Below are 27,534 nucleotides of genomic sequence, written 5' to 3' on the forward strand. Positions count from 1 at the left end.
CTCAACAACAGAATGGACCCTTTTGGGGACCCCCATAGGACCTTGCCCTCAATGTGGATCAACAATGGTAGAGAATGTTCCATCCTCTGAAGGGGGGTTGGATAACATACTCTACCTATCACCTGAAGATGGGTCCTGAAATTGGTGTAATTTGGAATGTTCCTACTGATGACCACAGAATGCAACTTTGGGCCTACAGGAATGTAGGGGTTACATAGGCTTCTATGCTGAATATGGACCCCAGATCAAATCGATGGGGTTTACAGTCAACAATATTTATATACTTTTCCCATATTTGGGAGCTACTTTATTCCCTGATCCAGATTTCTAGCCCCTTTTCTAGCATGACATCATCTCCCCAGACAGTAACCTGGGTGCACCTTCATATCAGATGTCAGGCTCAGAAAAATAAATAAATAAATAAATAAATAACACTAATATAGACATGGGCCCTTTGGAATATAACTAAAATAGGCCTAGTAACTATTTCCAAAATGGAGACCCCAAATCTTCATCTGCAATATTCCAGCCTTTAGGTTCATGATTAATTAGCAAAATGTATGACTTTACATGTTAACTCTTTTTCAGCCACCGGGTTCCAGATGCTACCATGATGCCAGCCAGACTTCCCTGAACATGACCCCACCAATGTATCCTGGAACTCTGTTTCCTCAGAGCCTTTCCCCACTAGGGAAAGAGAAAGACAGGCTGGAAGTATGGATCAACCTGCCAATGCCCATGTTCAGTGGGGAAGCAATTACAGAAGCCAGACCTTCCACCTTCTGCACCCTATAATGACCCTGAGTCCATACTCCCACAGGGTTAAAGACTAGGAAAACTATCTGGGGAGGCGATGGGATATGGAAGTCTGGTGGTGGGAACTGTACCCCTCTTATCCTATGGTCTTGTCAGTTGTTTGCATTTTATAAACAAACACTTTATAGTCTAAGTTTTCTTTTCTTTTCTTTTTTTTTTTTCCCCCAGAGCACTGCTCTGCTCTGGTTTATGATAGTGTGGTAGGGGATTGCATTTGGTATTTATTCCAAATCTTAGTGACTTAAAATAACAACTATTTCACAGTTTTTAAAATTTATTTATTTAATCCCTTTTGTTGCTCTTTTTTATTGTTGTAGTCATTATTATTGTTGTTGTCATCATTGTTGGATAGGACAGAGAGAAATGGAAAGAGATTGGGGAAGGCGGAGAGGGGGAGAGAAAGATAGACACCTGCAGACCTGCTTCACTGCTTGTGAAGAGACTCCTCTGTAGGTGGGGAGCCAAGGCTCGAACCGGGATCCTTACACTGGTCCTTGTGCTTTGCGCCACCTGCGCTTAACCCACTGCGCTACAACCCGATTCCCTTATTTCACAGTTTTTGTGGGGTAGAGGGTGCAGTGAAGCTGTTCCCTTTGGTTCTAACTTAGAAGGCTCAACTACTTCAAATGTAAGTGAAGGATCTGTTTTGAGATTACTGACATGGTTTGTCCACAAAATTCAGGGGATGTTGGACTGAGGTCTCAGTTCCTCACAAGATGTTGGCTCAAAGTCTTCCTAGTTATATATTTCATGGGATCTCTATAAAGTGAGCTAGGAAGAGAGCAAAGGAAATAGAAGCTTTTAATAAACTGTGTAATGATTATACAATGCCTTCAACACCAGAAGTAGGGGTTAAGTTAGAAGATACCTATTACAATTACCACCGTGAGATGAATATTCAGCTTTTTAGGGAACTAGATAAAGATCTCCACCTTTGAAGATTGCCTAAAATGGATTAGAAACATGATGAATGTTATAACTATGCACAACTACATTCCAATGGATAGAGGTGTGTTAGGATTGTGTTGGACAGAGGTATTTGATCTGAGAAGAGATAGCAGCTAATTTGGTAAGACTAAAAGAGGTATAATGTAAGCTACACGACTAAAAGGGGTAAAATGTGAGCTACACGAGAGAAACTGAGTCATGGATCCACTAGAAAGAAAGACTGTTCAAAGCAGAATGAAGAGGCTAAGTAGCACGTTAAGTATCATTTTTATTTTTAAAAGGCACACTGCTCAGCTCTGGCTGATGACGGTGCCAGGGACTGAATCTCAGATCTGGACTCTCCAGGCATAAAAGTCTTTTTGCGTAACCACTATGCTATCTTGCAAGCTCTCTAATCAGGTATCTTTTGTTTTTTTTTAAGGAGGACACAGATTAAATGAGAAAGGCTCAGCAACATTAGTCGTAACCATGTCATACCATGCTCATTTCATGACATCCTCACAGTTACTTTATGCCTAGTACCTATTACGTATATAGTATTTTTTATTACTTTTGAAACAGGACCTTGGTGTTAACTAGCTTTAACTCCAGATTTAATAAGTAGGATGTATCAGGTCAATATAATAGTCATGGTCTTACAGTAAATGCTGTACTCTGTTCTGTGCCTCTACAGCATACAATGGCTCCCACACATCACTGCAGTTTCTTCTTATTGAATTAAAATTTTTTTTACATTTATTAACATATTTTGAGAAAGACAGAATGAGATAAAGAGAGAGAGAGAGAGAGAGAGAGAGATGCCCAGAGTGTTGTTCAGCTCTCATTGAAGGTGGTGTCAGGTACTGAACTTGGGACCTCTGAGACCTCAGGCATACAAGCTGATGATCTTAAGATTGAACAATTTCCCTGGTCCTATGAAATTTAGTCTGAAAGCCTGAAATGCAGTCCTTGACTATACATTTTGTGCTATATATAGGTAAAATTTGAACAATGAGATTTTTATATGCCTTAGATACTATGATTTTGTAAATTAAAAAAATTCAATAGAATAGCAAAAATAAGCTTACTTTTAACATTGAAGCTGATCCACTTTTGTTTTATTCATTCTCCCTTTACTGAAAATTTATGTGGAGTTTTAAAAAGTGAATTATACACATCAAATATTTCACCTATAAATATTTTAGTATCTGTAACCAATGAAGATGGAAAAGTATGTCATCACAGCACAATCACCATACCCAACAAAATTACATTTTAATTGTCTTTTTTTACAAGTTAAAAAAATTTTTCTATTATCTTTACTTATTTACTTATTGGATAGAGACAGCCAGAAATTGAGAGTGAAGGGGGTGATACATAGAGAGAGAGAGAGAGACACCTGCAACATGCTTCACCACTCACAAAGCTTTCCCCCTGCATGTGGAGGTTGGGGGTCAAACCTAGATTCTTGTGCATTGTAACATGTGCACTCAACCAGGTACGCCACCACCTGACCCATTTTAGTTGTTTTTTTTTTTTAAACTTGCCATCACATATACAAAAGCTGAACTAAAAAGGACAGAACTTTAAAAAAAATATATTAAAATATTTATTTATTTACTCCCTTTTGTTGCCCTTGTTGTTTTATTGTTGTACTTATTCTTGTTGTCGTCATTGTTGGATAGGACAGAGAGAAATGGAGAGAGGAGGGGAAGATAGAGAGGGGGAGAGAAAGATAGACACCTGCAGACCTGCTTTACCGCTTGTGAAGCGACTTCTCTGCAACATGCTTCACCACTCACAAAGCTTTCCCCCTGCATGTGGAGGTTGGGGGTCAAACCTAGATTCTTGTGCATTGTAACATGTGCACTCAACCAGGTACGCCACCACCTGACCCATTTTAGTTGTTTTTTTTTTTAAAACTTGCCATCACATATACAAAAGCTGAACTAAAAAGGACAGAACTTTAAAAAAAAAAATATTAAAATATTTATTTATTTACTCCCTTTTGTTGCCCTTGTTTTATTGTTGTACTTATTCTTGTTGTCGTCATTGTTGGATAGGACAGAGAGAAATGGAGAGAGGAGGGGAAGATAGAGAGGGGGAGAGAAAGATAGACACCTGCAGACCTGCTTTACCGCTTGTGAAGCGACTTCTCTGCAGGTGGGGAGCTGGGGGCTTGAACCCAGATCCTTAAGCCAGTCCTTGCACTTTGCGCCACATGCGCTTAACCCCCTGCGCTACTGCCCTGACTCCCCAAAACATATTTATTTATTTATATATCACATAGAAACAGAGAGGAATTGAGAGGGAGGCAGAGAGACACCTGCAGCCCTGCTTCACCACTTGTAAAGCTTTCCCCCTGCAGGTGGGGACCGGGGCCTTGAACCTGGGTCCCTGCGCATTATAATGTGTGTGCTTAGCCAGGTGTGCCACAACCTGCCCCCCCCCCGTCAGAACTCTAATGCATGAATAATTCCTTTTTATAAGTACAACAAAATGTTGTCTACTGTACTTATAGGATTAATCTGTAAACAATAATAATGACATTCCCTTCCCACCCCCATCTTTTAATCAGGATCCTGGGAAAGTGACCCTGGTCCTTAAATTCCTACCTTCTCCATCATTGTTTATGCCATGGCATAACTAAAACATTTTTTTCAATAGTAGTACTTATTGTGAGAGCATTCTTCAAATTTACAAGTTTATATATATAAAGACTTCAGTTGAATTTTTTTACATAAATATCAAAATACTTTTCCTTTAAATTTGATAGGACATAGAAATTGAGAAGGGAGGGTAAGATAAAGGAGAGAGAAAAAGTGGTCCAGGAAGTGGCGCAGTGGCTAAGGCACTAGACTCTCAAGCATGAGGTCCTGAGTTCAATCCCTGGCAGCACATGTACCAGAGTGATGTCTGGTTCTTTCTCTCTCTCCCCTATCTTTCTCATAAATAAATAAATAAAAATCTTTAAAAAAAGGAGAGAGAAAAAGAAACACCTGAAGCACCACTTCATTGATCAAGTTTCCCTCCTGCAGGTGGGATTGGGGTCTTTGAACCAGTCCTGCGACATGGTAGCATGTGTGCTCAACCAGGTAAGCCATCCAGTAGACCCCTTTCAGCCATATATATATATTTGTTTGTGTGTGTGCACCTAACCCGCTGTGCTACCGCCCCCAAAAATATCAGTCACATTTTTGATAGTAAGGTCTGGGTCCAGTTGCATTTGGCTACTACTATTAATTGAATGCTTAATTCAGGTGAGATCTCTGTAGGTAAATTAATTTTTCACATCAATACAAATTGGAAATTGAGGTCAAGTGTCCTCTAATAGTCTTAGTTGTAAAACTAGCTTTACTTTGTTTACTAGGACAAAATTTGCATCATATTAACGATATATTAACCACATTACCCAGTATGCACTTTACATACCAAGTACATTTTTAAAAAGCAGACGTTTAGAAGGCTTATCCACTGTCACTATAACTCAGTTTTATATATATATATATACTATGTGATCTCAAGGAACAGGAGCATCTAAAGCTTATCTAGAAAGAGATTTGGAAACCACTTAAGGATACTCTCTAGCTCTGAAAACACCGTAGTCGAATTGCGAGGTCAAAAAATTTCTATCGAAATTGGACATATTCTTGTGAACAGACTCGTTTGTTATGTTAGCAAACACATTAAAGTTTTTGTAAAATTAAAATTAATTATAATAAATGCATTTAATAATAGAATTGCAAGTCTATTTTATTATGGTCTTCCATTAAGCAGTAATGAAAAGCACAAACCACAAAACTTTCCAATAGGCACAGGCAGAGAAGGCTTAAATTTTCCTGTCTCTTGTCCCTCGGATTTTCATTTGACAGATCTATTTTCCAGTCCGTGGTTAATTTTGCCACTGTTGAGGAGGTGATGCATTTAAAAATTATTGGCCCTGTTTCTCTTCAGTAAAAAAAAAAAAAATGCTCGCGCCAACCCTATTTACTGAGATGCATTTAGATATTATTGGTCATGTTTCTCTTTAGGAGAAAAAACAACCTGCACGTGCCAACCCTATTTACTAGGGAGCCCGGACAAGGGCGGCACAAGTTCTAACTTCAGCAACCCCGGGTCATCTGTTTATTTTCAGCTCTGAGGACAGGAAGAAAGGGCGGCCGTTGCCTAGGCAACCACCACCCCCGGCTACAGCTAGTTACGGCGGGAGGGGGCGTGGCCTCAGAGTGCCCCGGGCAGATAAGAGGCGGCTCAGACCGCCTCTCCCGGCGAGCCAGGCCAGTCAGGGCGGCCTGGAGGTGCGGTAGCTTGGTGTCTCTCTGCCTGGGAGCGTCCTCCTTTGGCAGGCGGGGTAGTCAGTACCCCCTCGCTACCTTGTTGAGAAACCTCGCGCCGCACCCCAATATGGCGGGCAAGCGCGGTGGCTCGCTGCTGAAGGCGCTCCTGGCCGCCTGGGTCGCGGTGGCCGTGGCGGCTGAGGCTGAGCCCGACTCCGACTCCAAGCAGGCCGCGGTGCCGCAGGAGCAGAGCCTGGTGCGGCCCATGACCGCCTCCAACTGGACGCTGGTGATGGAGGGCGAGTGGATGCTGAAATTGTGAGTGTGCCCGCCTGTCACGCGCTCCTCCCGGGAGCCGCCCTCCCAGAACCGCGTGGCACCCCACGCTGCCGGCCGGGCTCGACCTCCGACCCGGTGCGCCCCGCCTGCAGCGCGGGCACCCGCTCCCGCATTGCGCATGCGCGCCCGACTCTGGCGCTTCCAGCTGTGGGTGAGGCACATCCGCTGCCTCCTGCTTCTGAGAGTACTTCAGCAACGTAGTGTGCTGCTTACTCTGGGGGCGCTTAAGGGGGCGGGGAGGTTAAAGCGATGGAGAAGATCTTCTAGAAAAGCACCCAGTGCTCTTCATATCAGTATATAAAAGGACGGCATTCCACCTGGATGCTGGCTAGGCTTCCCTGGATTGAAGACCCCACCAATGTGTCCTGGAGCTCAGCTTCCCCAGAGACACACCTTACTAGGGAAAGAGAGAGGCAGACTGGGAGTATGGACCGACCAGTCAACGTCCATGTTCAGCGGGGAAGCAATTACAGAAGCCAGACCTTCTACCTTCTGCAACCCACAATGACCCTGGGACCATGCCCCCAGAGGGCTAGAGAATGGGAAAGCTATCATGGGAGGGGGGGGATTATGGGGATTGGGTGGTGGGAATTGTGTGGAGTTGTACCCCTTCTACCTTATGTTTTTGTTCACTAATCCTTTCTTAAATAAAAAATTAAAAAAAAAAAAGGACGGCATTCAAGACATGATGGATTATACTGCGTAGTTAAGCAGCATGGATATCTCTTGATGGAATTATTGCAGCACTACTGAAGGGAGACTAGTTTGTTGAAAACATCCGAGGTTCTCATTTTGAATATCCCGAGTTGCCATTGTGAAAGGCAAAGTAGAGAGATGAGTGCCTTTTGAAAAACCATCTCATGTAAATGTTCCAAGTTATACTTTTTGGAGGTAGTGTTTCTGGGTAGATATGACTCAGTTGTGCTAGTAACATAAAGGAAAGGATGTTGCTTATCGTTCCTTTTTGAATAACAGTGTCTGCTTGAAGGACATGGGACAGTAACAGTTTTAAGTTAGAAATGGGACAAAGGATTTACTGATCATAGTTAAGACTTGTAGGAAGGAAGAGTGCATTTGAAAGAAGGCTTGAAATAGTGATGCAACCTGGGAGGTGATGCAATAGATAAAGGGTTGAATTTGCAAATAAAAGGTCCTGAGTTAGATAACTAGAGTGAGGCTCTGGCTATCTCTCATCACTTCTTCTTCTAGCGTTTGCCCTTCTTCTGTAGCCAGTCAACAGCATCAAGTTGAGCCTGATGTAAAGTTTCGAGACCTCCTCTGAATCTGGAGAGGTGGGTCATTGTCTGTAGCCGCAGGGGCAGTTCGGGTAGTCTCTGGCTCCCCAGCGATGGAACATAGCGGCGCACCGGCCATGGCCTGTTCGATAGCGATTGAGGAGGGCCCAATCATAACGTGCTAGGTCAAAGCCGGGTTGACGCTTGCAGGTGTCTGTGATGAGGTGTTTGTTCTTTACCTCAGCTGACTGCCAACTCTGTTTCCAAGAGTCTGGAACAGAGAAGTTCAGTGTAGGCGTAGGGGACCAGATTGGGTGACGAGAAGTCAAGCATTGGACAGGGTGGGCGAAGATATCCGCGTATATTGGCAGGTCCGGTGGAGCGTAGACGTGGGAAATGAACTTAGTTGATGCCGCATCCCGACGAATATCTGGCGGGGCGATGTTGCTAAGAACTGGCAGCCATGGAACCAGGGTGGAACGGATGGTTCCAGAAATTATCCTCATGGAGGAATATAATTTGGAATCGACCAAGTGGACATGGGGGCTACGGAACCATACTGGGGCACAGTATTCTGCAGTGGAATAGCATAATGCCAGAGAGGATGATGGTAGTGTGGAAGCGCTCGCGCCCCATGAGGAGCTGGCCAGTCTTGCAATAATGTTATTCCTCACACCCACCTTTGCTGCAGTTTTTATGAGATGTTTGTGAAATGACAGAGTGCGATCGAGAGTAACGCCAAGATAGACTCATCACTAAGGAAGAAAAAGGGGGGTACAGGTGGTGGTGCACCTGGTTAAGAGCACACATTACAATGTGCAAGGACACAGGTTCAAGTTCCTGGTCCCCACCTGCAAGGGGGAAGGTTCACGAGTGCTGAAGCAGGGCTGTAGGTGCCTCTCTGTCTCTCTTTCTCCTCTCAGTTCCTCTTTGTCTGTATCCAGTAATAAGTAAATAAAACTTTTTTTTTAATTTTTTTAAAGAGAGACTGACTAGGAGATGCCTGAAACATCTTGCGAGATCATGGTAGGCATGCAGAGAAAATGAAGTTTTCTTGAGACATTTTCACAAAGTATCCATCTCTTTAGCCTGTGGTTTCAGAAAATTAATATCTATTAGATCACTACTGTTTGCTAATTAAGTGTACCTCAAGACACATAAAAAGAATTGGACCTTTGTCTAAGCGGAAATTTTGATTTCTTTCAGTTTAGATTGCAGGCATATTCTAATGATATGAAAACCTCAGTGTGAGAGCAGGACCAAAAGTTAGTAGATTACATTATTTAAAGTACGTAAGAGATTGGGGAGGGAGGCAGTAGGTACAATGATAGAGCACAGGACTCGCATGAACAAAGGCCAAGGTTAGATCCCCTCACTGCATACTCCAGAACTGAGCAATGGTCTGGTGTTTCTCTTTTTAACCAGAGCACTGCTCAATTTAGGTTTTTGGTGATGAGAGGCTTTGAACATGGGACCTCAGGTATTAAAATCTTTTGCATAACTATTGTCCTATTCTGTGGTCCTCTGTATTCTAGTTTTCTCATTAAAATGTAATTAGGGCCTGAAACTTATCTAAACAGTGTGCTTACTCTGTCGTGGGCACAAACCTTATTTAATCCTGGCCCCCTGACAGAAGCTTCCCTCAGTCTTTCTGTATGAAAAAAAATGGCCTAGGGGCTGGCTGTGGTGCACTGGATTGAGTGCAGATGTTACTATGTACTTAGATGGAGGTTCACACCCCTAGTACCCAAACTAGGGGTGGGGGGGCTTTAAGAGTGGTGAAGCAGCGCTGCAGATGTTTCTCTTTCTCTCCCTCAATACTTCCTTCTCTCTATCAAAAAAAAAGAAAAAAGAAAGAAAGTCATTGAAAAAAGCATCTGAGGGTGGGGGTATAGCATAATGGTTATGCAAAGAGACTTTCATGCCTGAGGCTCTCAAGTCCCAGATTCAATCCCCCACAGTGCCATAAGCCAGAGCTGAGCAGTGCTCTGGTAAAAAAAAAGAAAGAAAAAGAAAAAGGAATCTGAAACCACAGTAACAACAACAAGCATACAAAGAACATTGTACACAGTACTACAAGCAAAGAAAGGAATCATTTAGACCTCAGAGTAAAGTACTTTTGTAATGAGTAAATGAAATCATTAAAATTATTATGTCTATAGACATGGAACACTTAATTGCTTACTACTTTGGATGGAAGCAAGCCTTCACTTCATATAAGGCTTTCACATGTTTTCCTTCGTAGTCTTAGCTATCTGGAACTAATATATCCAGCCAGGATCCAGGGGCTTGTTGCAGATGGAAAGCACAGAACAGACAAATGTCCAGGGAGGCAGACAACCTCACCAATCTGTCCCAAAGTCTCACCTCTCCAGAGCCCTACCTTACCGGGGAAAGACAGAAATAGGCTGGGGGTATGGATCATCCTGCCAATGCCCATGTCCAACAGAGAAGCAATTACAGAAGCCAGAACTCCCACCTTCTGCACCCCATAAAGAATTTTGTCCCATACTCTCAGAGGGATAAAGAACAAGGAAGTTTGCAATAGAATAGAATATGGCTCTCTGGTGGTGGGAATTGTATGGAGTTGTACCCCTCTTATCCCACAAACTTGTTGATTATTAAATCACTAGTAAAAAATTTAAAAAAAATAGGGGGAGAGAGAGCTAAAGAGTGACACCTGCAGAACAGCTTCACTACTTGTGACATTTCCCCCACATCAGGTGGAGTACCAGTGTTTTTTATCCTGCTCTTGTGCATTGTAACGTGTGCTCTGTACCTGTTGCACCACTGCCCAGTCCCTGTTGTTTACCTTTTAGGAGAGAAATTGGTATTTATTATTACTATGGAAAGTTGGGGCCTCATGTATGCTTGATTTTTCACCAATTTTTATTTTATTTTTCCATTTATATATATATATATATAGAGATGCCACAGTACCAGAGCTGTGGCATTACCAAGTAGTGACAGGACTAACTTGTGCATGCACCCTGCCAGGTGAGCTCCCTCTCCTGCCCAAGAGAGAAACTTTTAAAGTAAATGAAGCTTTATTCAGGACTGTCAAGCTTATAATAACTGTGTGTGTAATAGAGGGACTGTGTTTTGTAAGCTTAAATGACAAAGAATTCTCGGTTTCACTGGGTGCTTGCCCACTAGAGTTTCTGCTTGTCAGTTTTCTGTTGTAAGCTTGTGTATAATTGTAAAGGTGAAGGTAAAGACAGAAAGGACTGGTTGTATTTAAAGGCTCCACTTCCTTTCCAGTTCCTTTTAGCATAGCTGTTGGTTTTTAAGTAAAAGAACTAAGAACATTAGAGTTCAAGTATGTGTAAAACAGAGCTTATGAAAGAGCAACAACCAATGTTTGACCAAGTTGACAAAATTTATTTCCTCTTAAATGTACAGGTCTAGACATAGTATTTGATTATTCTAAGCTTGCTGTATGTCCACTGATGGATTGTCATACAAAATGAGACAATCTGGAAGCAAACTGTATGGATACTTGAGATAATTTTAGTCGTTCACTATTCAGTATAGTTCAGAGAAGGTCAACCAGAAGCAAGTCTGGAAAGGAAAGAATATTCAGAAAATTACGCTCATTTTCTTTTTGTCTACCAGAATCTAAGTGTTGTCTGTAAGAACTATGATGACTTTTCTTGTTTGTTGGTAGGATTCCTTTCTCTGACAAAAATCCACACCTTAAAAAAAAAGTATAAAAATTCATTATTTTTTAGTATCATTATTGACCTTATATTTATTCTAACAACCACAGTAGGATATTACATATTTTCTTGATGTATATAGCACAGGAAACCAAAATATGTTAATATGTTTTTTTCATTTGTACTGGTCATAATAAATAGATCCATAAGTAATCTATTAACTTCTCTGAAGAAGTAAATTAGGATACTTTCTGATAGTACTAAAGATTTGACATTATTTCGAATAATATCTTTACTTGTTCATTTAGTTATATGCTACCTCCCCAGGGAATTTTTTCTTTTATATTTGATTTCATACAAAGTTCCTATAGTGTAATTTTGGGGTTTATTGGTATTGATGATTTGAGTTTGAAAGACTTGGCAATGTTTGTCTTTTCTGAGGCATGAAAAGCTCCTTTAACTTAATTATTAATATTTTGCCATAGCACTGCTTAGTTCTGGCTTACGGTAGTGTGGGGGATTGAACCTCAGACCCTAGAGCCTTACGCATGAGAATCTTTCTGCATAACCATTATGCTGTCTCCTTGCTCTCTGTTTACAGAATTTGCTGATAATAACTTTACTTTTAAGTCTACATTGTAGTTCCTTGGGGTTGAATTTTCAGTTACAGGTTAGGAAGTATTATGTAATTTTTTTTTCTTTTTGCCTCCAGGGTTATTGCTGAGACTTGGTGTCAGTACTATAAACCCATTGCTCCTAATGACTATTTTTTCCCATTTTACTGGATAGGACAGAGAGAAATTGAGAGAAGAGATAGAGATAGGGAAAAAGAGACACCTGAAGCCCTGCTCTACCACTTCTGAAGCTTCTCCCCCCTGCAGGTGGGGAGTGGGGAGCTTGAACCCAGATCCTTCCACAGGTCCTTGAGTGAGCATAGTGCTATGTGTGCTTAACTGGGTACACCACCACCTGGCCTCTGGAAATATTTAATCTTTGAAATAATTTGTTATTTTCTTCTATTCCCATTGTTTTATACTATCCTTCATTCCATGTTTGTAACCTTTTGCTGTTTTAAACTTGCTTGGCTCCCAACATATCAGTCCTGGAGAATAAAACTTTTGTTCACTGCAGAAATAAGCAATAGAATACATTCTGTAGACTCTTCTGGTGGCTGTCCCCAAGAAGAAATAAGCAAATACTCAGCTTAATTTTGATTTGCATAACACTAAACTGATAGTTAAAGTGAAAGAATGTCTTTGGGCTAAATAAACCTAGCCCTTTAAAGCATAAATATCTTTATAAAACACAACCATGGCCATATTTTAAAATAAAAATTATACACCTGGTGCTAGAGCAAAGCCTCACTTATTTCTTATGACCACCAGACTTTCATTTTAGTATTATTAACTTCTTTACTGTCTTATGCATGGAAAGGATATTTTCATGATCATTGTCTTAACTTGTGCTTGGCAAATAATGAGAATTTCCATTCTTCAATTATTGATTGAATGTTTGATATTCATTATGTGCATCCTCTATATCCTCTACGTCAAGTTCAAAGTTGGAGATGAGAAGATGAAGATGAATAATGAACTACCATAGTTGATTTCTAGGAGTTATAAGTCTGATGTATTATGAAGTAAATGCATGTTACATGTAGCATTCATTTACTTTGCATCGGTCTGCTGCTTTTTATTTTTTGTTCTGTTTAGCAGTTATTTAGTGAGAAAAAGGGCACTGTTGGTATTTTGCAACGGGCAGATCTTTGATATGAATGGTGCTCCACATATTGCAAAACTATTATAGGCACCCTTGATCCCGGCCTATTACATGCTAGTACCCAAATCGCCTGTTATATTTCCTAATGAAGTAGAGTGAAAAACATGGCTGTAGACAGTGTTATATGATTTTAAAAACATGTAAAAGAAGAGGCCTCTTTTCACTCATAATCCTTGTCTATTATCACTATCATTTTAGTCATAGTAAAGTTATAATCCTTATGTTTGAATAATCTGAGTCTTCTTTTATTTTTATTTTTATTTATTTTATTTTTTATTTTTTTTCCTCCTCCAGGGTTATTGCTGGGCTCGGTGCCTGCACCATGAATCCACCGCTCCTGGAGGCCATTTTTCCCCCCCTTTTGTTGCCCTTGTTGTAGCTTCGTTGTGGTTATATATTATTGCCCTTGTTGATGCAATTCGTTGTTGGATAGGACAGAGAGAAATGGAGAGAGGAGGGGAAGACAGAGAAGGGGAGAGAAAGATAGACACCTGCAGACCTGCTTCACCGCCTGTGAAGCGACTCCCCTGCAGGTGGGGAGCCGGGGGCTCGAACCGGGATCCTTATGCGGTCCCTGCGCTTTGCCACATGCGCTTAACCCACTGCGCCACCGCCCGACCCCCTGAGTCTTCTTTTATTATCCCAGCAGTCTAAGATAATTATTCTTATTAAGTGGAAGAGAATGAAATATTAGTTAAAAGTTTTGGAAAGAGCCAAATGTAGTAAATGGTGGACAATGACCTGTCGAAAGTCCCTGATGTAAACCAAACTAGGGAAATAACTGAATACCAGGGAGTCTTTGAAAGGCTTACTGTGCTTAGCCTCTTAATAGGCCAGCACCTCGACTGACATGAGAGGAAATGGTCCATCTTGATATAATGACTTGATATAATAAATACCTACTGTAACACAGGACCTCACCAGCTGTATTCTAGCACATGTCATGTAGCAGTTATTACCCTTATAGAGTGTTCATTCTAGTGAAGCCAGTGAAATTTTATTTTCTTGGCCGGTGGTGGCACACCTGGTTAAGCACACTTTTTTTTTTTTTTTTTTTTTTAAGAATTGACATCTTGTCTCTCTTTTTAATGTATTTTTTAAAAAAATGTTTTATTATCTTTATTGATAGGATAGAGACATTCAGAAATCGAGAGGGAAGAGGGAGATAGAGAGGGAGAGAGACAGAGAGACACCTGTAGCACTGCTTTATGACTCTCAAAGTTTTCCCTCTGCAGGTGGGGACTGGGGACTCCAACCTGGATCCTTGTGCATTGTAACATGTGTACTCAACCAGGTGCGCCACCGCCTGGCCCCCTAAACGCACATATTACAATGCATAAGGACACGGTTCTAGCCCCTGGTCCCCACCTGCAGGAAAAAGCTTCATGAGTGGTGAAATAGTGTTGCAAATGTCTGTCTCTCTTTATCTTTTCCACCCCCTTCCCTTTCAAATTCTGGCTGTCTCTGTCCAGTAATAAAGATAATTTAAAAAATACATATAAAGATTTAAAAAAAGATAAATTTATTTCTCTAGCAGGTGTCATGTTTTGCATAGAGCTGCTAACATTTCTTTTTGTACTACATTTTGTGATAGCATATCCTAGAAATCATTTTCCAGAAGGGTAAACATTGGACTAATGCTATTTAAATTAGTGTGATGTAACTGTATAAGCTTTTTGGTGTTTTGGCTATCTGCAGTGTATTTCAAATGCCTTTGTAAAGCTTAACTTGATAAACCATTGATATCTGCAAAAAGTGTAAGTAAACTGATACTCTTTTATAGCTTACATGATTGTTAAACTTCTCATTCTTCTTGGAAACTCTTAAAGATTTCATTTAAATAGCTTCTGTGCAGTGGCACACTTAGTTGAGTGCACACATTAATTGCCATGCACAAAAGACACAGGCTCACACCTCCTGTCTCCACCTGCAGGGATAAAGCTTCAGTAGTGATGAAGCAGTGCTGCAAGTGTCTGTCTTTCTCTCCCCTTCTCAATTTCTCTCTGCTTTATCAAAGAAAAAAAGAAAAGAAATACACACAACCAGGTACACCACTGCCTGGCACAGCGTAAATAAATAAATCATTAAAAATTGTACATCAAAATTTCTTTCTTCCTTTCTCTTTGTTAAGTATTAAAGAGAAAGTGAGAGAGGAGAGGAACACAGAAGGAGAGAGAGAAAGATAGACACCTACAGACCTGTTTCACTGCTTGTGAGGTGATCTCCCTGCAGGTGGAGGAGCTGGTGGCTCGAACTGTGATCCTTGTGCCTGGAACTAAGTATGTTTAACCTGGTGCACCATCACCCGAGCCCCTATGCTCTGTGTTCTTAAATGACCTTAAATATGTCTTTCTGTAAAGTAACCTTGTCTGACAGTGGGATTGTAAAGTTTTAGAGAAGTAATGCATCATCAAAGTATCTTGGAAACCAAGCTACTTAATGTACAGTAATACGTAATAATGCCTGTTTTTAATACATGCCTTTATATGTGTCATCTAATTTCCCAGTAAACTTCTAAGGTATCTACTTTTGTTATCCCACTTTGCATTTGAGGAAGCTGAGACATGGAATGATTATAAAACTGTTTAAACTTACATTGTAAATTTATATTTGGTCTTTTTGATTCCTGTGGTTGAACTTTTTACATTATATTAAAATGCTGGTAATAATAAAATGTTTATATTTTCTCCTAAGGTATCCCTTGAATTGGCTTTCATAGAAAGCAGCATATCTCATTATTGGGATATGGGTATTTGGAAGATGTAGAAAGCAATGATATTCTCAAATATTGAATACAACTTTACAGTTTGTTTATTGAGCAAACATTCAGTGATGATTTCTATATATTGAGACTCTACTTTGTTTTGGGAATGTAGAGGTGCAAGTATTTAATTTTGTTTTTCAGTAGAGACAGAGAAATTGAGAGGAAAGGGAGATATAAAAGGAAATAGACACCTGCAGCACTGCCTTCACCAGTAGTTCCTCATCTTTGTAAATGATAGTGTGCTTACTCTACTGGGTACTCTCCCACCCAACCCCAAAGTACAAGTATTTAAAAAAAACAATTTGTATTCAGAGATGACAGCAAATTGTTCTTGGACCCTGCTCTCTGGTCTCTTGGTCTCAGGGATTGAACATGAGTTGCAGTGGGAAAATTTACCTTTTTGAATGATTTTAGAATTGGCTGTATTAGTCTTTTTTGAATGATTTTAGAATTGGCTGTACTAGTCTTTTTGGAAATTAAGATAGAATTAGGGTAGGCGTAATGTGCTTCTTGGTTTGAGAAAGTAATGTATGCCTAATCTTAGGTCAGTCTTTTCTACTGTGGACTTCGTTCAGTCTCATGATTTTTCCTGAAATAGATCAGTTATCTTGTATTGACTTCTTAACACCTCCCTCTTTTATATAATGTGAAAGATCAGAATTTTGTTTAATTTCAGGTTTTTCTTTGTTCTTTATCTGTGTTGATTTGTGTACTTCATCTTCATTGCATTGAAATTTGAGTGAACTTAAATAGATACCTCTGGTCAGCTCAAGATAAAAGAATTTGTAAGATAAGAAAATTTCACAAGGTACCTAAACATTGTAGAACTTTATTCAAGTTGTTCTCTTGCCCAAGGCATTTTCCAGTGTGTGTGCATGCCCATGCACATTATGTTCTTTTGGTAATTCTCTTACCTCTCTTAATGTGGAAATAACAAATGTTACATTTTTTGAAAACCATTCAGGAATGGAAAACAGAGGGAAATATTTAATGTTTTTTGTTTTGTTTTGTTTTGTTTTCCTTTCCAGAACACTACTCATCTATGGTTTATGGTGGTGCTGTGGATTGAATCTTCTAAGAACTCTAAGCCTCAGGCATGAAAATCCATTGCATAAATTGTTGTGCTGTTTCTTTTGATCCTGGCCCTTGAATCAAATATTTAAGAAAATAGTTATTAAGAAATATTTCAAACATACACAAAGATAGGGACAGTTTACTGAACCTCCATCACCCACCGTCAGTCATGTCATCCAAAATTCACAGGAACAGCTGAATAAAAAAAGAACGATTTTACTGGCAAAACAACTTTTAAGTTAGGAAGCAAGTTTGGTCAGTAAAAGTTGTACAATAAGTTTTGGGAAGGGAAAAAGGGGAATCTGACTTTTTTTTTTTTGTCCAGTAGAGCTGGAGTGACCCAGCATTCCATACATATTTAGGGATTTCCCAGGAAAGGGTAGATAATTGTTAGAGGATAGTGACATTGTGCATCTGAGGAACATACAATGAAAAATGCATGACCATATCACATGTATAGAAAATGGCAAAGAAATGTTATCAAGGATTTTTTTGGTATAGGAATGAGGGACAGGGTGGGGGGGGGGGAGACAGCATAATGGTTATGCAAAAAGGTTTTCATGCCTGAGGCTCCAAAGTCCCAGGTTCAATCATCTGTATCACCATAAAGCCAGAACTGTACAGTGCTCTGGGGGGGGGGGAGGGGGATGGGACAAAGTGATAGTCAGTTAAGATGATTTTAGTGTGAAGTTTTCATTGACCTGTTCTTTGGGGCTAGATTTTTGGAGTCCTTATCAGTACAAAAGTAAAGACTGTTTTGTGGTTCAAAAGTAATGTAACAAATGTAGCATTTGTAGCTGCTCCCAGAAAGGGATTTGCTACATCTTCCAAGTCACAAACTTTATAGTTAGGTTGTTTGCTTTCTTAACCCTGAAGTCTTGATTCAGTTTTGAGGATAAGGAAGGGGCCACAGAGTTTAATTATTTGATCACACTATTTCGTAGTAATGTTAGCCAATGTTGCCTCCTCTTTCTTCTTTTTGGAGGCATAATTTACATGCTGTAACAGTGATTCAGAATACATAAACAATTCAGCCATACCAAGTCTTTATAAGATATTTACTGCAGGCCTAGAGATAGTACAGTGTTAGCACATAGGATGTATGTCTGTTACTTTTACATAAGATCATAGATAGATGTGCCTTTCTCTGTTGACCTTTCTGAGACCATCCAGCTCCTCAGTGTCTCTATTGCATCTGTTCCACATTCTTTTGTTCATCTCTGGATTGTATATTTCAGTAGGAGAAGCACCACTATGCCTGTACAGTTATTCAGAGTTGTAGTTTCAGCTTCTAGCATAATGCTCAGCTTATGTTTGTTGAATGGGAAAAAAAATGGAAAAAGCAAAATTTTGGCTGAAGACCTAAGTATTTCTAACTCTATTTGAGAAAATGTCAGATAGGACTGGCTTAACTAAGAGCTTCTACTAGCTCAGACTGGTACTTTGGAATATTAGGAATCAACATGTATTATTGGAAATTTACTAGCCACACATCTTTTGGGTTGGGTTGATAATGTTTTGAAAAATATGAAACTGGTTAGGCTAGCTTAGAGACACACTGGTATAAACTGTCTTCCATTATTGAGGTTCTTTTTTTTTTTTAAACTATTTATTTATTTATTCATGAGAAAGACAGACAGACAGAGAGAGAGAAAGAACCAGACATCACTCTGATACATGTGCTGCTGAGGATTGAACTCAGTACCTCATGGTTGAGAATCCAATGCTTTATCCACTGTGCCACCTCCCACCATTATTGAGGTTCTTAAGGTAGTGTTCATTCTCAAAACACATCTGGAAAATTGGGGCCAGGTGATGGCGCACCTGGTTGAGTGCACATGTTGCAATATGCAAGGATCCAGGTTCCAACCCTTGGTCCCCATCTGCAAAGGGAAAGCTTTGTGAGTGTTGAAGCAGGGCTGCAGGTATCTCTCTGTCTTTCTCCCTCTCTCCCTCCCCTTCCCTCTTGATTTCTGGCTGTCTCTATCCAATAAATAAAGATTAAAAAAAAAAAGGATTTTAATAAAATCTGGAAAATTATAAAATTTGGGTCAATTGTAAGAATAATAACAAAATAATATGCCTTATAGTAATCTTACAGTAATATTTCCCTAAGAAATGTGCTTTTATTTTTAAGCAAATGATTCTGGAAAATATATTTCTCTTTAATTCAGAATTAGTCTTTTTAAAACTTAAGTATTCTTTTGGTTTTCTTGTACAGTTTTTTTTTTCTTCAATTATTTATATTGATGTTACTATGCTTTTCTTACAGTTATGCCCCTTGGTGTCCATCCTGTCAGCAGACTGATTCAGAATGGGAGATGTTTGCAAAGAATGGTGATCTACTTCAGATCAGTGTTGGGAAGGTAGATGTCATTCAAGAACCAGGTACTGTCAGTGTTGAACACTAATTTTAAAAGTGTGTTACTTTGAGTTTTATTTTTAATATATAGAAGATATAAATATAAGATTATCCATGGGCTGACCATCTGGGATGAACAGGCGACATTTTGATATATCTGGGTCCATGCATGTTGTATTTACACAAATAGATATGTGTGTATATACATATATATGTGTGTGTGCTATTTTTTACTGAGCTATTTGAAAATAAGTTTCAGTCATAATATTTTACTCTCCAGTATTTTAGCTTATTAGCATCTTATTTTCCATATGTATGTTTCCTATGAGTATGCTTCCCATATGGTTCATACATATACATAAACATATATCTGATATATTATTTTTTAACTAACTCTAACAGGAGTCACTCTTTGCATTTGGTTGTTATGTGTTTTCAGTTACCCTTAGTTTAGAATAGTATCTCCCCCCCCTTTTTTTTTTCATGGCACATTCAAAGAAGAAAAGGCCAGAGATTTCCTAGGTGTCTTTTATTCTGCATTTTTTGTAGCTATGAAGCTTGTTTTAGAAATATGATTCAGGTTAGACACTTATAGTAAGGGTTCTCTGTAGGTGATGATCTGACTTGTATTCCATCAGAAAGCATGTACTATAGTGATTTTGGGTTTAGTACTTAGTTAAGTTTATGACACTAGCATTTAAGTTATAAAGAAGAGACTACTTTGTGGTTATCAATACTTATTTGCAATACTTTAGGCTTTAAGATCTGTTATAATCGTTCCTAAATCAGATATTTAATTGTGGTTTCCAGAATGAATATCAAATTTTTTCATTCTGTTCAGATACATGTCTGTCAGTATTATAACTTTTTAGTCTGGATTCAAAGGAGGTCTCAAAACTTTACATCAGGCTCAACCTGACGCTGTTGACTGGCTACGGAAGAAGGGCAAACAAACGCTAGAAGAAGAAGAGGTCTGGAGAGGAGATTTTAAGATTCTGAAATGATAGATATTATTTATATTTTTAGTTTAAGTATAGCTTTGTTAAATATTAAATCTTACTGATTCAGTCCTCAAATTTAACTATTTTCAAACTTTGAGTTATATTTGTCCTATGTATAGTCATTTTCTATCTTTTCTGTCTTATAAGGGAAAAAAAGAAAGTAGGTAGAGAAGTATAACTATTATTTTTCTGTAATAAGAAAACATAAAATAATGAATTGTCAACCACTGGATCAATAAAGTGGATTTTTTGGGGGGTTAAAACTTATATATGGACAGACTCATGGAGAGAAATTCCTACTAAAAGAGATGAGCATTTAAATCGAGCTACTTCTCTTTTTATACCATAGATAGATGGGCAATTAAAGTTATTAGTTTATAGTTTTGAGATATTATATTTATGCCTTCTCTTTGGTGGTCAAGTGGTTACCACTTTTTTTTCCTGTAAAGCCCCCTCCTTTTTTTCTTTTTTTTTTTTTTATTGATTTAATAATGATCAACAAGACCTTAGGATAAGAGGGGTGTAGTTCCACAGTTCTCACTACCACAGTTCTATACCCCATCCCCTCCATTAGAAGCTTTCCTATTATTTATATCCCTCTGGGAGTATGGACCCAGGATCATTGTGGGCTTATGTAATTGCTTCTCCACTGGACATGGGCATTGGCAGGTTGATCCATGCTCCCAGCCTGTTTCTATCTTTCCCTAGTCGGGCAGGGCTCTGGGGAGGTGGGGTTCAGGGCTTGCTAGTGAGGTAGTCTGTCCATGGTTGGCGCCATGGTAGCATCTGCTACTTGTTCGCTGAAAAACATTAAGATATAAAGCAGAACAAATTGTTAAATAATCAGGAACCTAAAGGTAAGAATAGAGCAGCTGAGATTTGGGGTCTTCATTTTGGAAAAAGTTAGAAGGTCTATTTTAGTTATATTCCAAGGCACCTATGACTTTACTAATTTTTGTTTGAGCCCGACAGCTAACATGTTAGGTGGGCTAAAGGTATTGTCTGGGAAGATGGTGTCAGAATTGGAAATAGGACAAGAAAGCTGGATCAGGGAAGAGAGTATCTCCCCAATATGGGAAAAGTATATAAATACCATTAACTGTAAACCCCATCAATCTGATCTGCGGCCCACATTCAGCACAGGAGTCTGTGCAACCTCTGCATACCTGTAGGTCTGAGCTCTCATTTTGTGGTCATAGCGAGGAACATTCTAGCCTGCACTCATTTCAGGACCTGTCCTTCATGAGACACAGAATATGTTGACTGAGCCTCCTTTCAGAGAGTGGGCCAGTCCCTACCACTGTTGTTCCACCTTCAGGGTAAGATCCTCTAGAGGTGTTATGGAGTCCTTGGGGTATAACCTCAGGAGAGGAATTACTGGATCATATGGAAGGTCCATGTCTAGCCTTGTGAGAGTTTTCCAGACTGCTCTCCACAGAGGCTGGACCAGTTTACATTCCCACCAGCAATGCAAAAGGGTTCCTCTGTCCCCACAGCCTCTCCAGCATTTGTTGCTGCTGTCCTTTTTGATGTATGCCATTCTTACAGGAGTGAGGTGGTATCTCAATGTTGTCTTAATTTGCATTTCTCTGACAATCAGTGACCTAGAGCAGTTTTTCATATGTTTGTTAGCTTTTTGGATCTCCTCTGAGGTGAATGTTTTGTTCATATCCTCTGCCCATTTTTGGATGGGGTCATTTGCTTTTTTGGTGCTCATCGCTTTCAGTAGGAATTTCTCTCCATGAGTCTGTCCATCCATAAATCTTAACCCCCCAAAAAATCCACTTTATTGATCCAGTGGCTGACAATTCTACACACATGATTTGAATGGCCTAGAGAATTTTACTTTTGAAAAATATTAAAATTTGAACCTAGTTCTTTTGATGAATCCTTTCATAAATCTTGAGAACAGTGTGTTTTCAAAATAATGGGTTTATTATAAAAACATTTGAATCCCTTTTATACACCAGGCTTTGTTCTGGATACCAGTGATAGAAATGGAAACATCTGAAGAAAGATACAGATGAAAAGGGGAGGCGAACACTAGCTCATTTTAGCAAAGGAGATAAACTATGAAGTATAATAGAAGCTATATCTAATAGTGTTCAGGGCTATGTAAAAATGAAGAAGGCAGAATAAAAATGTTGGGAACTACTATTTTAAATAAGGTGCTTAGGGAAAGGATTATTTAATCAGAGAGGTCTTATCAGGGAGGGACATTCTAGGCAGAGCAAGGAGCATATGTAGGTGAGAATGTGCCTGAGTAATTTGAGGAACATTATGATGACCAGCAAAGGACTATAGATAAATAGAACTGAAGAGGTAGCCAGGAACTAGATAACATAGGACCATGGCAAAGAATTTAGCCTTCTTGTGAAGCAGGGCAGGAAGGAAGCTATTGGAAGATACTGAATATGGCTGGACTTTGATAGAATTTATGTTTCAAAAGAAATCCTAAAGAATTTGCATCTGGTACTATGTGAAAATTGTAGGAGTTAAGAAGAAGAAACAAAGGCAGGCACATAACAGGTTAATGACATAATTCAGCATGATTAAGATGTTTTGGTCAAACCAAAAAGAAACATGGAGAAATGAATTTAAGTGAGATACTGCATTTGACTGGAACATCCAAAAGGATTTTCTGATAGGCTCTAGTATTTTATGGAAAGAGAAAAGATGGGAAAGACTGAAGGCAGAGGAGAAACAGGTTTAGGACATGCTTTATGTTGAAATGTTAAATAGAAATCTAAGTAGGGATGTGATAAAGATGATGTATTTGAGGACCAACAATGTGTAGGTGACATTTGAAATAAGGAGAAAGAGGCCAGACAGTGGCCCACCTGGTTAAGAGCACACATGACAATGTGCAAGAATCCAGGTTTAAGCCCCTGGTCCCTGCCTGCCAGGGGGAAAGCTTCCCAAGTGGTGAAGTAGAGATACAGGTGTTTCTCTGTCTCTTTCCCTCTCTATCCCCCTTCTTACAATTTCTCTCTGTCAACTCTCAGAGGGATAAAGAATAGGAAAGCTATCAGGGGATGGGATGGGATACAGAGTTCTGGTGGTGGGAATTGTGTGGTGTTGTATCCCTCTTATCCTATGGTTTTTGTGAGTGTTTCCTTTTTATAAATGAAAATTGGGGAAAAAAAGTGTTGCAAGGAGAGTCTCTTCAACAAATGGTGCTGGGAAAATGGGATTGGAACATGTAAGCAGATGAAGTTGAACAGTCACTTATTAACATGCACAAAAGTCAACTCCAAGTGCATCAAGGACATGGGCATTAGGCCAGAAACTATGAAACGCAGAAGAAAGCATTGGCAGGACACTTCATGACCTATGCTACAAAAAAGCCTTTAAGGATTCAAATCCAATAGCAAAGACAATAAAAGTGAAAGTAAACCAATGGGACCATATCAAACTGAAGAATTTATGCACAGCAAAGGGTAATACCTCCCAAACAGAAAGACACCCTGTGGCATAGGAGAAGATCTTTACACAGCACACATCAGATAAAGGACTAATAATCAAAATACATAAAGAGTGCAGTACATTACAGACACACACACAGACACATACACACAGACACAGACACACACACACACCCATTAGAAAATGGGGCCTGGATATAGACAGAAATTTCACTGAGGAAGAGATCCAGAGTGCCAACAGATATATGAGAAGATGCTCAAAGTCACTGATCATCAGAGAAAAGCAAATAAAGAGAATAGTGAGATACTACTTTATACCTGTGAGACTATGGTTCATCAAAATGACATGTGTTAGAGAGGATTTAGAGAGAAAGGGACACTTCTACATTGCTGGTGAGAGTGAAAAATGGTCCAGACATTGTGGAAAATGATCTGGAGACTTATCAGGACACTAGAAATGGACCTACCCTATGACCCAGCAATTTCTCTTCTTGGGATTTACCCAAAGGAAACAAATACCTATCAGAAGAGATCTAGGTATACCTATGTTCATAGCACAACAATTTGTAACCACCAGAACCTGGAAGCAACCCAGATGTCCAACATCAGATAAGTGGCTAAAAAAGGAAAAAAAAACAAAAACCCCAAAACCTGTGGTATATATACACGATGGCATACTACTCAGCTTTTAAAAACAGTGAAGTTCTCCTTTGCATCTTCTTGGTTGAAACTTGAGGACATGTTGAGTGAGATAAGCTAAAAAGAGAAGGACAAATACCAAATGATCTCACTTATTAGCAGGACTTAAAGTAAGGATGGGGAAGGAGAGCACAAAGTGGAATGCGGACTGGGTAAGGTAGATTACTCCAAAGCAAAGGATTTTGGGGAGGTTTGGGAAGGGAGGAGAAGGAGAAAACTTTAGGGGAGTTGGGTGGTAGCACAGTGGGTTATGCGCAAATGGCGCAAAGTGCAAGGATTGCTATAAGGATCCCAGTTCAAGCCCCCAACTCCCCACCTACAAGGGGGTTGCTTCACAAATGGTGAAGCAGGTCTGCAGGTGTCTATCTTTCTCTTCCCCTCTCTGTCTTCCCCTCCTCTATTGATTTCTCTCTGTTCTATAACGACAACAATAACAACAATAACCACAACAACAGTAAAACAAGGATAACAAAAGGGGAGAAAAATAGCCTCCAGGAGCAGTGGATTCATAGTGCAGGGCACTGAGCTCCAGCAATAAACCTGGAGACAAAAAAAAAGAGAGAGAGAAAACTAGGAATTTGGGAATTGTATGCAACAAATCTATTGTAAAGTAAATCCCCTCTATACAAACAAAATCATGAATTTATTACAGAAGTCAGTATACTGTCCTTTAGTTAGTATTAATATTTTATCATTGTAAAAAGTAGTCCAGGGTTGGCATGATAGCTCACCTAGACAGGCCCCTGCTCTGTCATGTGCATGATCCAACCTTTATACTGGAAGAAGCTTCTATACTATTGATCTCTTTCCCTCTCTTTCCATCGAAAAAATAAAATACATGTATGAGGCCTTGAGTTTGATCCCTGTGTAATATATGCTAAAGCTGAGCAATGTGCTGGTTACTCTCTCTCTGTCTTTCTCTCATAAAATAACTGTCATCAAATTTTTTCCTTTGTTCATGGTAGCATGGAATTTCAAACAATGTTAATGGTATAAATGCCCTATAGTCAAAGATGCTTGTTAAGATCTCCAGTTGACTTCTCAGGCCACTTGTGTATTTGATAGTATTTTAATGTATAGCACCTAAGAAATGTTCTTACATTATTGACTCTTACTACTGTGCTGTAGTTCTTCTAAGTGCTGTAGGAATGTTTTAAATTTGATATGGCAATAAAGAAAAAAAGAAAGGGAAGTAAGAGAGAGAGAGAATGAAAGGGAGAAAGAAAAACTTTGATATGTTATGATGACCATAGACAACTTATAGACTAGGTATAATCACATTTGCCATGTTATTAAAAGTAAAGTTTTAGCATTTCAAATTGAACTATTACATTTAGATAAATATTGGATTTTGTCCAGATTATGCACTTATGGAAAAGGCAGAATAGTAATTATTATTAAAATGATCTATCTGTTATTTTTCTAGGATGACCCAAGTAGTCCTGTAACTTTTCACTGTGCCAGGATCATACTTACACATTCTTGGTATTCAGATAAATATTTACTTGTAAGCATTTAAAAAACAGGGATCTGTTTTTAAATCTCCAGGTTTTTGTTGTTTGCCACTTTGTTGATATGTATTTAAATGTGTAACATGATTGTGATTTTTTTTATTATTTTTTTGTCCTCTGCCTCTAGGCTTTAAGCTGTGAAAGCAAAGATTGTGCACCTTTTGCTTATCTATCTGTCTTGAACAATTATCTTAGTCCCTGGAACAAAGAAGTGGTTTAGTAATAGTTGTTGAGTGACTAGGGTTATATTTCCCTTTGTCTTTATATATACCTTCCATTTGCTATATAATTAATAATATTGACTTTCTTAGACAAATGAAAAAAACTGCTTAGTGTTCATGACTCCCTTGAAAGAATTGCTAGTTTTATAAATATATACATGTATTAAACATGATCTTATTTGTTCATATTCTCTATTCTTATTAAACTATAGTAGATATAATAAAACATGTAATTTATTATACATATACTGCATGCTAAGCACTTAACAGAAGTCTGATTCTAAGTTTAGAGCAATTGTTAGGTTTTAATATACCTAGGTCCCAATTTTTAAATAAGGTAGCCGAGACTCAGAAAATTAACTACTTTAAGATTCCAAAGTTAATAAGTAGAGAATTTAGTTTGTATCAGGGTTACATGACTCTGAAACCTGTACTTCCAGGCATCATACAGTTCCAGGTGATGGGAAAGCCAGAAAACTCCATTGTAATTCATTGAAGATAAACAGGTATTGTGTCAGTGACTTGAAATACTGGTTAATGACAACGGTTACCAATAAAACATCTCTAAGAAAATATAACAGTGTGATTCAAATAATTATAATGGTTTCAGTATTTGGATATAAAAGCAGTTCAAAACTGCCTATGTTTGTAGGTAAGTTAGTTGCTTGGATTAATTAAGCTCAGTTTGACTTGTAATTTCTTTGTTATTTTTCTGGTAGGTTTGAGTGGCCGCTTCTTTGTCACCACTCTCCCAGCATTTTTTCAGTAAGTTTAAATAATTTTCTGCCCTTACAAAGATTAGAAGTCAATAGCTGTGTACCAGGAATACCAAGTTGTTTTCATAACTGTGATTCATTCATCTTAATTTTTGAAGGGAGAAAGACTTTCAGATCTGTCCTTAATAGCAGTTATAATGGAAGGAGAAGTATTAGCCCAGAGTGTGACAGAATTTCAGGCAGTGAATAGGTGGGGAGAAAAGGTTAAGGAAAAGCTTACTGGTAATAATGAAAAAACAGACAAACAAAACTCCCAGACAAGTTGGAGAACTCTTCTAGAAGACCTGTGATGGAAAAACCCAGGAAAAAACTAAAATGACTTCTAAGAAGTCTGACTAGTTATCTGGCCCATTGGGGGCAGATGGGTGGTGATCTCAGAGAAGCTGTAGCAGTGACAGAGGAAAGAGGTATTCTGGAGATACTTAAGAGGTAGGAAGGATCATTGGGACTTGGTGACTGACTAATCTTAGAGAAGAAACCTATGATGACACCAACCTAGGGCATGTGTAACTAGTAAAGGCTATTAAGGAACCATGAGAATAAGATGAAGATGTGAAGCTTAGTCAAGATCAAAATGAAGGAGATAGTATGATGTACTTATATTAGTTCGAATTGGAGAAATTTAGCTGACATTATGATGTTAGGATCTGGAACTCTGGGAAAAAAGCC

General features: G+C 39.0%; 1 protein-coding gene across 1 annotated transcript in view; it reads left to right on the forward strand.

The window, feature by feature from the left end:
• The first annotated feature begins 5,964 nt into the window (after nt 1–5,964).
• TMX4 (thioredoxin related transmembrane protein 4) overlaps nt 5,965–27,534 on the forward strand; it is a 45,013-nt gene continuing 23,443 nt past the window's right edge. Inside the window, exons 1-3 of the mRNA XM_007539575.3 lie at nt 5,965–6,338; nt 19,143–19,258; nt 26,809–26,854. Of these exons, the coding sequence (XP_007539637.1) occupies nt 6,148–6,338; nt 19,143–19,258; nt 26,809–26,854 (353 nt within the window). The 5' untranslated portion in view covers nt 5,965–6,147. The remainder of the gene's footprint in view (nt 6,339–19,142; nt 19,259–26,808; nt 26,855–27,534) is intronic.

This window comes from Erinaceus europaeus, chromosome 1 (assembly GCF_950295315.1).
Source record: "Erinaceus europaeus chromosome 1, mEriEur2.1, whole genome shotgun sequence".
Lineage (NCBI taxonomy): Eukaryota > Metazoa > Chordata > Mammalia > Eulipotyphla > Erinaceidae > Erinaceus > Erinaceus europaeus.